Consider the following 11,255-nt stretch of genomic DNA (forward strand, 5'->3'; position numbering starts at 1 on the left):
GAAAAAAAAAACCTGCCACAGAGAGTGTCAAAGGATAAAATGCCAAATCTTGCAAATGCCTTGGAAAAATTTAAGTCTGTATTTTGGGTCGCAAAGTAAAATAGTCATCTATATGAAGAATCAGCACAATGAGAAGATAGCTTAAATATTTTCTTCCCCATTCAGTAACAATTAAATTTAGTGCAGACTGTAGCACATACAGCATTAAAAGTATTACATTTTGATTTGCACCTTCATTCAAACCCTTGGCAACCCTTTCAGTGTAGAGCTCTCTCTTCTTGAAATTGCTTCCAACTGTCTCTAATCCTTTATGACTTTTAGAAAGAACCCTGTAATTTTAATTTAAGAGTTTATAATTCATCTAGAACTGTAATTGTATAAAAATGGTTGACGCTTCATGGATCATAAGTCTCAAAGGATATTTGAAAAATATATTCCAGTTCTTAAAAGATTACTTCAAAGATTTTCTTTTTTTTATATAATGTGGAAAAAATACCACTTGTTAAATGGGACATTGTACAGTTGGCAGCAATACCATTTATTTAACAGAACATTACATACCAATTATTGTTACATGTTAAAGGTGAGCCAGAACTGCTGCCTTTTTACCTGACCACCCATGCCATGTGCACCACAGCTTTCTTACAATATTCAGATAACATACAATACATATGGGAACACTACCAGTTTTAGTTTTGCATAGCTACGATCTGATTGATAAGATATGCAAAACTGAAACTATAACTCTTCAGCTCAACTCTAAATGATTAATTATCAGTAAACAATTTCAGATAGTAGTCCTGCATTGGGACCATAGGGACAGATCTTACCCCTGCAAGAGTCGCACTGAATCTGTAGCAGAAAAGAGTCAGTGCTGAGAAATAGGCATAATTTCCTTTACACCTATATATTTGGCAACTCCATTTTTAATGGATTTCTTGGTCTCCCATTTCCAGAACTTTCTCCCTGCCAGTTTTCAATGACTTCCTTGCCACCTTGATCCACATCCCATTATAGAAACTGTGGCTCAGGCGATTCCACACAAGATTTATTGAAATAAATTAATTACACATATGATTGTGTACAGGTGTCCAAAGGCACCTTAGAAAACAAACAGAGATAAAGGTAGCTAGCTGTGTTAGTCTGAAGTCAGCCAGAAAGCATGGCAGGGAGGCATATTAAACTACTCTGCCAAACGTTGTCCAGTTCTAGAAGGTGCAGAGACCTTTCAACTCCTATTGAGTTCACTGAGACTACTGTGCTAGTAGGCTCCTACAACGAGTAAGGGCTTACATGATAAGGTCCTTGATAACTAATACGCAAAATTAGTTTTTACTTGTGAGGAATGAGGTTTGTGGCAGAAACATGAGCTTGACCATACAGGTCCAGTCTCCTTCCTCCAAAAAGTCTTGGGCCAAGGGGACAGGCCTTAAATCTCTTATCTTCTCCATGGGAAAACGCAAAAAGAATAATCTGGCCCCAATCAAGAAATACATTTAGTTTTAAATGAGAAAAGTGCACACAAACAAAACCCAGAATGAATTAAGAGACTGAACTAAACAAGATGTCAAGGATTTGCCAAAACACATGATCAAAGTTTGGTAACAACAAGTATCTTTCTGGGGTTCACAGTCTTCCTAATAATCAAAGAATAAAGCATTTAGATCAAATGTGGAGTAGAGAAAGCAAGAACAGGGTGAAAAAAAACCACACTCACGATGCCAAAGAGCACAAACAGTTCAAGTTAATATGTGGAAGTATAGGCAGATTAAATGGCTATAAATAGTTTAATGAGCCACTACATACATGTGGAAGTGTTTCTATTAAATACTTATCTTTAACCACAGCCCAACCCCTGCAATGTGTGCGCCTAACTTCTGGTTCATGCAAATAATTTTTGATACTCCTTGAACTATAATTTGTTCAAAAAGAAAAGAAAAGAAAAGGACGCCATCAAGTTCTTCTTCAAGCTGCTGTAAACCCCTAACCTTCAAGCCCATTTGATCTATGGGAAACAGCTGTGGAAAAGTTAATATTCACCCTTTGAAAAAGTCCAGAATGTATTTTTGTTAAGTATGTTTTGAAGTCACAGTAGGGAAATCAGTGAAAATTGTAAATCTGCTTGCAAATCTGGTTGCATCTAAGTCTAAGATTAGGGGAAAGATTCCAATTTAATAGTAAGACCATGACAACCCTAGTTAAGCATGCTCTAGGGCAAAGCAGATGGGGCCCTTCGCTCATGTCCACGCATTGTGGATTTATTGCATGTACCCAACACGTTTTGTATTAGACACCCCTTGACTGTGTACTTGAGACAGCAGGGTTCAGCATGCACTTCCTCTGCAGACCAATATATTATTCTAAATTAGGCTAAACTGTTTCCGTTTCTTAAGTGATATAAAGTTCAGATTTCAGTTATCAGGCAGTAGGTTTGCAGTCCTTCTGCAGGACTCTTTTTCCACGTTAAGGAAACCAAAGTTGAAAAGAGATAATTCCATATTAAAACAAACTCTACTCAGGATAACAAAGAACGATATTACAGAAATGTCCATGGGTAGGAGGAGGGCACTAAAATTCACATTCTGAAAGACTTTTTTTAAATGGGGAATTTGCAATACTGCATAAAAAACACTTCGGAGACCTCTGGAAACGGTACCTTTAGAATCTCATTATTAACATTTTTTCTATTAAGATGGCCACAACCAAAGTACAGTGCAGAACAACAAAATTAAATGGAAGAATCTTTCCTTCTAGGCTAATGGAGTTTCTGCATTTTACAATCTGCATTTGCAGGTGTCATTGTTAATAATATTAATACTTAATAACTTTTCAAGTTATGTTGTTTATGAGCCATCAAGCTACTTTCTGCGTACAATAAACTAGAAAGAGTGATAATATCCAAGTACCACTGCAGAATAACTGCTGATAAATGCTGACTTGTAGGTGAAAAATCATGCATGGAATATGGTATCTTTCACCAAAAGGCCTAAAAAAGCTTATGTAAAATAGTTACGTATTGTACCATTTTCCAAATGGGAAAACAGACATAGTGACTTGCCAAGGTTACACAAGTCCAACACAATTGGGAGAAGTACCTTAAAATTCTGTCTGTCAGCCCTACACTTTGCCATTGGGTGATGTCAGAATGGCAAACCATAACGTAAACAACAAATCCTTTCAGCTTTTTCACCATTTTTTGTAATCATTGTAAAATGCTCTTGGACATGGCACTGGGCACTTTAATTAGCGAGCTGTGCTAATTAAAAGCACCTGTGTATCACATGTATCAGCAGCCCCACACTGAAAAAGTGACAGTGCAGTGCTTTGAACTAAAGCTAATTGAATGTATTTCAAAGTGCCCTGCAACCATTTTGTCAGAGTGGAGATGCACCATGACGCTGATACACATGATGCACAAGGCTGCTGGAGCGCGTCAGTTTCTGTGCTCAAGCAGACTCAATTAAGTGAGTCTGCCCCAATGCACTGGATTTCCAGCACATCAAAGCAGGCTTCCTGCATGTGTAGGAGCCCATAGCTTATTGAGAAGATATGATACTGGAATGTGCACTATATGCAGAATCCCAGGATAAATTAACTAAACCTTGGTTCTTGCTACCACTTTACTTCTTATATTTCTATAATTTAAAACTCCAAATATTTTGGATTATTCTCTCAGATACCATCTCCCAACATGTACTTTCTCTTAAAATAGCAACTTGCAAAACAAAAACCATGAAAAGATAAAAATATGCTAAGGATGATGATATAAATGCCTTTATTATGGGTTACTAACAGCTATTTTAAGCCATCTATTTCAACTAATAAAAACTAATAAATTAGCCAGATTTATTAGAAACGTACCGGGGGGGTTAGACATTTCTGTAATAATTTTTCTGTTTAAAAAAAAGAAATCAAACATATGTTTCTCTTAAAAATGCAAAAAGGTAACTGTAAATGATAGAGAAATATAAAGGAGAGTACCTAACATCCATTCCACAGATGTCCAAACAGTAGTTGCTCTGAAATATTGGTTGGAAAGAATGATTTAACTGGAAAAAATGTTAATAGGCCTGGTTTCTTCACCTCAACATGATCAAGATGTTCTTAGGTGTTAAATAAAATAACATTGTGACCTATCCTTTATACAACATTTCCAAACAGTGCCTGAGCTACAGCATAAAGTTAACTCCTATCAAGGGAATAAGGAATGGCTTTACCATTTGAAAAATTAGTCAACTCTGATTTACAGTACTAGAATGAGCTCTGTACAAAAAACACTGAAGATAAACATTTCATTCCACAATTTGTCTTCTAAGTATGCTTGCCAGCAAGGCTGATTAGGCACAATTTTTACAGTCAACAAGAATTAGATGATCATACCTATCTGATGTTAGAACAATAGCACAAAGATGGATCTGTAGGCACTTTCAGCTGCCACATATCTTTCACTTTGATTTAAGAAATGTCTCTGGCTGTTAGTCTATTTCTTCTAACAAATGCAAGGTAAGCGAGTCATATCTTTTCTAGCATAATACTAAAGGTTTTTAAAGAAGTCCTTGATGTGATCTGCGAGCTGCTCAACTTTGAAAGTATTTGAAGAACTCAGACACTACTTTCTACTTTCCACTACATATGCACTACTGAGTTAACCACAAGAGACAGGGCTGTCCAGAGAAGCTAAGGACACAACTTAATACAAGATGTCTGCGGGTAGCGTGAACAATTTTCTTTTTTTTTTTTTTTTTTTTTTTTTAAAAGGTTTAGCTTTACTACGTAACAGAATAGGAAACAATGTAAAGGAAGAGAGGTGCTTCAATTTAAGCTTATTGAAAGAGCTTTAACTCAAGCATCATTTTGAAGTGCAGAGATGCCAATACATGAGTTGTGTTAGTGCTTAAATTAGAGCACCTTTTGGAGCCACTAGTACAGGCAATCACTGTAGTGTCATAGATGAGATGCTCCTGGTGGGACACCGTTACGATTCATGTGGAATGGGATTTAAATAAAGGACGCCAAGAATAAAGATCTCAGTCTTGTTCCTCTAAATCTCATTTACATTCACAGACTTTATACCCTTGCTATGTTACCAAAGAGGAATTAAAAAAATGGGGGAGGGGGGAAAGAATGGGGATGGGACAACAAGTATCAAAGGTCTGCCCAAAACTAAGTGACCCATTGGACCAGCATAATTGGCTACTGTTTCTGTAGGCAATGGAAGACAAAGGAATAATATAGGTCTACCATCATAGCTAGCTGCTTTTTATTACCTAGCCCAAATATCCAGTTACCTATTTACAGCTGGGTCAATTGGAGGCAGCCTTCAATATGATTCCACAAGGACCTTGAGCTCACACCTCAGAACCTGAAGTAAGAGCTTCAGCACTCTGCCAGCATACCCCTTATCAAAGCTATAGCAGTGTAGCTACAAAAAAAACCCCAAAAAACCAGAAGCCCAATTTTATTTCTTATTTTTTTACTTTTCACATGATAGGACACTGGTTGTCAACATTTTTAGACTCCAGGCACCCCTCAGAAAATGCCAGCTCTTAGTTTTCATTCATTTTTTGACAACAGAAAAAATAATAGAGTAATTCTTTTTTTTTCTTTTTTCTTAAGACCATGGCAGATTGGAATGCTTTTGGATTCTAGACCCCATCTGAAACAGGAGACACTGGATTCTGTGGTGGAGAGAAGCCCCCACAGGTGCCAAGGGGGCTGGGGGGAACCCTGAGAGTCCCAATGGGGAACAAACAGGCCCCCCCACACTCCAGAAAACTTATCTTTTAGAGCACGTCCGAAGCCGGAACTGGAGCCGCGGCTGCGTGAGCTGGCATTACGCTGGCTCTTTAATCAGCTACTTCCGAGGCGAGGGAGTGCCAGGTTGATTGTGGCAGCTGGGTACGCTGCCGCAGGAAACTTAAAAACCCCACCAGAAGATGGCAGGGGGAAGAGAGGGAGAGAAAGCCAGCCGGGAGCACACCAGGCAGGCGATGACTCCCAAGGCTGGCAGGATCGTAGCTGCAGGTGCTGCACCTGCACTTGGGGCAGAGGGAGCAGCATCCCGGCATTAGGCTGGGGAAGACCAATTCCCAGCTGCCTGAATTTCAGATTCCATAGGAGCATCTCTCTCCCTGAGAGAGAGAGAAAGACACAAGACCACGGGAGCCCAGCCCTCTGGCACCAGGGTCTGGGGGCTTCAGTTGCCCTAACATCCAGGCAACCAACCGGTGTCAAAGCCTGACCCCTTAGTAAAGAGGTTAACAGGGACGGTGGAATAACAGAAGCAACACTGAAGCGGTTGGTGAGTGGACGGGGTGTAGGGGAGGCGTAGCTCCAAGGAACATCATGGCACGAACATGAGTACCTGTCACCGAGTCACCCAAGAAGAATACCACTGAACCCCTTCTTTCACCCAGTAACAGCAAGTTGTGGCAGGTGAGTTGAGGGGGGCACTCAGGTAAAGAGAGACAAGACAGTACTCACCATGCCCACTAAAGACACCACAGATCCCTATCTGAAATCTCTGAGTTTATCTCGTGAATTGTACATACATTTTAACAGACCTAACAGTGCTAGTATTGCATGGCACTCCGCAGCACCCTTAAAAGGATTTCATGATAAACCAAGGTGTCACAGCACCTGGGATGAGAATCCCCATTGTAGGCATTGGGGCTCCTTATTTCACAATCACAGCTCAAGATTCTCCACTCAGTTATGTATACCTTTAGTAAATACACAATACTGGCAAATGATATACTTGAAAATATACTGGCCAAAGTATTAACAGCATGACCAACAGAAATACACACACTCATGCAAGCCCAAGGCAGTATAAGGAAACATCATGACACATCAAGGTGTCTGGAAGTTAAAAAGAGACACACACAGAAAGAAACAGAAGATTCTTAACTAGTACACAGGTATAAGTCATTCTGCTCCCTAGACTTCAGAGCTGGAAAGATTTTGTAATAAGACAGTTAGGTATGTAGTAGGACTGTGAGAAACTTCGGTCCCTGATTTGATTTGGTGGAGACTTGGCCCAATTTGGTAGTCAAATCTCCAAATCCAAATTGAATCTGGAGACCCTTTAATCTCTCCAAATCGAATTGGAACCCTCTGAATCGATTGGAGAGATTCAGAAAGATTTGGCGATTTGGACATAGACACAGCTTTAAATATTTTTTCTATATACCTCAAGGTACCACACGGCTCCTGAATGCTGCAATGCTGGGGCAGATGGAGCATATCATAGGAGCACAGGAGGCTCCCCAGCGCGCTCGGCAGAAGACCCAGAAGTGGACCAGAAACTGGGGAACCCCCATGCTCCTGTAGGATGCTCCATCCACCCCACCGTCATAGTGTTTACAAGCCGTGCCTGATACCTTGATGTATGTAGAAAAAACATTTAAAACTGTGTCTATGGCGGAATCACTGATTCTCCAAATCAGCATTGAATCTTTGGATTCAGTTGAATCGAATCGGGGACAGTGATCCAAATCAATGAATCGAATTACTTCCCCCAATTCAGGCCAAATCCAAATCTGAATCTAATACAGCCCATTTCATACACCCCTAGTATGTAGTTATTGTTTCCCAGGATAACTATGTACAGAAAAGAGGAAGAGAGTGCTAAAAAAGGAAAAAACCTTCAATCCCATCTGTGTTGAAACCTAGCCTAAACTGGTATTTTGTGCACTATCTAAGGAAAGACTCAACAGGCTGTGCACGATAAAGGATTGTGTACCACAAAGAGGAATACAAAGCAGAAGGAATGACAAACACCAAAGGAAAAAATGGAGATAGGGTGATTCAAAATACATAGACAATATAATTACAATGACACATTTTGACCAAAATCCTCAGCTGTTAAGAATCAGAACAATCCTACTGACGCCAACAGAGGCAAAATGATTTATACCAATTGAGAGCCTAGCACTCTATTTTCAACATACATTTGTCTTGCTAGTCTTTGAAAATTACCCAGCATAAAGTAGCAGTCTCCTGGGTGAAGGGGTAACGCTAATCCAGGTGTTTTTATGTCCCATGCAACCTTCAGCCCCACATGCCAAACAGCTGGGTCTCGCCCTCTCAAATCCTCTTGTTGATTTCTGTTAATCACAGGATCTAAAAAGATGAAAATGGGGAGTGGGGAGATGGAACAAAAAAAAAAAAAAAAAGACAGGATTAAAGGCATACAACACAAAGTTGGTTTTAAGAGTACAAGCCCAATTAGGTTAGGTACTAGGTCCAATTCTCCTTTGACCAAAACCTTGGGGGTAGTCATTGTATTCTTTCTACTGTAATCAATGTGGGTGTAAAATATCAGAATGGTAGGATTTTGCACCAAGTGTTGAACTAGCACAAATTTTTATTCAGTGAACTGGGGAATGAAGAATCAGGACAAGTTTTTCTTCATAAGTCAGAATACTGAAATAATATTCTGGCCCACTTCTAATTCATATACAGATAATTAAACCCATATAAGTATTCATGTTAACATAATATAGAAATGGTTACATAACACTTAGAAGGGGAAAGAGTTTCTATTACCAGTTTGGGCCTAATGTTTCAAAGCACTTTACAAGCAATTACATTTTTCTAATCATTATTATTCTACCTTTACCACAGCACAAACTGAGGCACAGCAAGGCTGGATGATCTACACACAATAGTTCAGAGCACTGAGGAGAGAACCTTTGGACCCTTTTTCCCATCCTCTTCTCAAATTATTAGACTACTAAAACAGGATAGACAGCATATGCAACAGTCAATAAAGCTTCAAGACAATTGTCACTGTATGTTTTTATCATTAAACAACATGACTGTTAAGATACAAAAAAAAAAAAAAAAAAATCACAATAATCCATTACAATGGAAACATTTAGAGCTTAATCCCTAACTACAGTTATTTTCAGAAGCTTAGAGCAGTACAGTATACAGTCAAAGATACAGTTGGCATTTATAATATAGTACTTGGAATCTATGCTATAATAGTTTTATGGCTAATGTAACAGCATTTTGTCTGGGGAAAGATGAAGCTTTAATGAAAAATTGGCACTGAATTGCTCTCAGTGGTTAGTAATAATCAACAACTGTATGTGGCATGCCTAATTGTTTTAAAATTATTAATTGGCTGAATATATCAGTTTGATTGTCATTCAAGATGTGCTTTGCTGTAATGATTTTTGTAAACTTAAATGCTTATTTTAAAACAAAAAATACTCAAAAAAAGATTTATAACTTTCATTATTCTACGCACACATAAAGAGTAGCATTGACCTCATACTTTCAAAATATTCAAGTCATTCATCACATATGGCTACCACAGTGTTTATTTAGTTGAGGGAAGGCCTTAATAGTTAATAAAGTCCCAATCATTTTCCAGGTGATTTAAATTCGGCTTAAATTCTGGAACCAAAAAGCAAAAACGAAAAATCCCAGAAACTAAACCTGAAGCTACTCAAGCAAAACACTCATGGTAAAATCAGCCTCCACATCTCTGTCCCTAACTGCTGTTTTTTTCATTTTGCTGACGCTTTGGCTCAAGATCAGCACACTGCTCTAGGCTCTTCTATCAAGGAGTACTCAAATGAGAAAACAAGAACTAGCAAATACTATGAGAAAAATCAATACTAAAGTCTTTCAGGGGCTTTCCCATTTTCTGACCTGTTCAGATAAATCGTAACTTAATTTAAGAAAAAATGCTTTCTGAAAACTGCAAATGGGATGGCTTTCAAGGTATTTTTAATGCAATACATCATGGATATTATAAAAAAGTAACCTTTGTGGGTTAACTCTGTTATGCTTCTTTCCCATTCACTTTGGCAGCAGCACTGTTCACAATATGGCACCAATAAAATATAGAACTACAATCAGAGACAACAATTTCAATCAAAATTTCCTGGGGTCTCCTCATAAATCCAGCACCTTTGGAATGTGCTCGTTAAAATGACTTATTTTTTTTGCAGTTTGATAAATTTTTTATTGCTTAGGTACAGAGTTCAAATGCAGCTCATAGACTCCCTTTCTCTATGTTCCCAATGAGTGCACCTTATAATTATCTGCAGCAATTGAAACTGATTATTCATACCATGTTATTTTGGAAACAAATGGAAGCAAGCTGCTACTTGCTTTTAAATGTGAGCTACCCCAAAGTGAAAAAAAAGGCTTCTTAACATCTGTAGTATATCCTTAAGTTCTGCTGGCATGGAGAACTTATAAAAGTGTGTGTCACACCTTAAACAGCAATAAGCTCATATATTAGCTTAGACAACTGTGGTTCTTATGTAAGTGAAAACATTTGGATATTTCCATTTCTACAACTAAACTGTAGGTACTACTGAGTAAATCATATGGCCTTGCATATACGTAGCATTGTTAAGTCTAATAGATTGCTATTTATTTTGAAACAAACTATACAGAAACAGCCAGATTTGGCAATATTTAATAATAACACAACAAAACTTTCCTCAGCTATGGACCCCACCCAATAAAGGATGGTAGAATTTGGCTTGCAGGAACTAGGTTGCTCACATTCAAAGTGAAATGCTTCCACAAAGTAACAATTGTTTGCACTGGTAGCACAGCATCCAACCCATAATTAAGGAATCAATTGTCCAATGGAAAACATTGTGGCTAGAGTAAAATTTGGCCAGGAACCAGGCCTGACACCCTAAGCTGGAATTTCAAGGGCAGCCTAAACTCCAAATCTTGAATTTGCCCTTACTGGTTTTGGGCTCATGACTGGATCCAGAATAGTAAAGGGGCTTCTTTTTCTAGTTCTAATTTGCTTATTGCCCCATGATCGCGGAAGTCTTACAAATGTAACTGACACTAAGAGGCTTGTAATTTGGAAGAAATTCTGAGAGTTTTTGGTATGCATATTCAAATGATCCTCATTTCATAGTTTCTAGGGTCAGACGGGACCTGAGTGGATCATCTAGTCCGACCTCCTGCCATGGCAGGAAAGAGTACTGGGGTCAAATGACCCCAGCAAGGTGTTCATCTAACCTCCTCTTAAAGACCCCTTGGAAGTTGGTTCCAGACCCTAGCCGCCCTGACTGTGAAGTAGCGCCTCCTGATATCTAGCCTAAATCTACCTTCTACCAGCTTGTGACTGTTATTCCTGGTCACTCCTGGCATTGCTCGGGGGAACAGGGACTCCCCCAATGCCTGCTGATCCCCTCTGACTAATTTGTAACAGGCCACTAGATCCCACCACAGCCTTATCTTGTGGAGGCTGAACAGGTTCAGGT

General features: G+C 38.9%; 1 protein-coding gene across 6 annotated transcripts in view; it reads right to left on the minus strand.

Moving 5' to 3' along the window:
- Nucleotides 1-11,255, minus strand: part of FTO (FTO, alpha-ketoglutarate dependent dioxygenase) — a 423,074-nt gene that overhangs the window by 283,759 nt on the left and 128,060 nt on the right. For all 6 annotated transcript variants that reach the window (XR_002101228.1, XM_019535707.1, XM_019535708.1 and 3 more), the window contains exon 4: nucleotides 7,981-8,124. Coding sequence is in view for 5 of the 6 variants with exons in the window: in XM_019535707.1 (XP_019391252.1) it covers nucleotides 7,981-8,124 (144 nt within the window). In the remaining variant the exon portion in view is untranslated. The remainder of the gene's footprint in view (nucleotides 1-7,980; nucleotides 8,125-11,255) is intronic.

Source organism: Crocodylus porosus, unplaced genomic scaffold (genome assembly GCF_001723895.1).
Source record: "Crocodylus porosus isolate Cpor-Errol unplaced genomic scaffold, CroPor_comp1, whole genome shotgun sequence".
In the NCBI taxonomy this organism is placed as follows: domain Eukaryota; kingdom Metazoa; phylum Chordata; order Crocodylia; family Crocodylidae; genus Crocodylus; species Crocodylus porosus.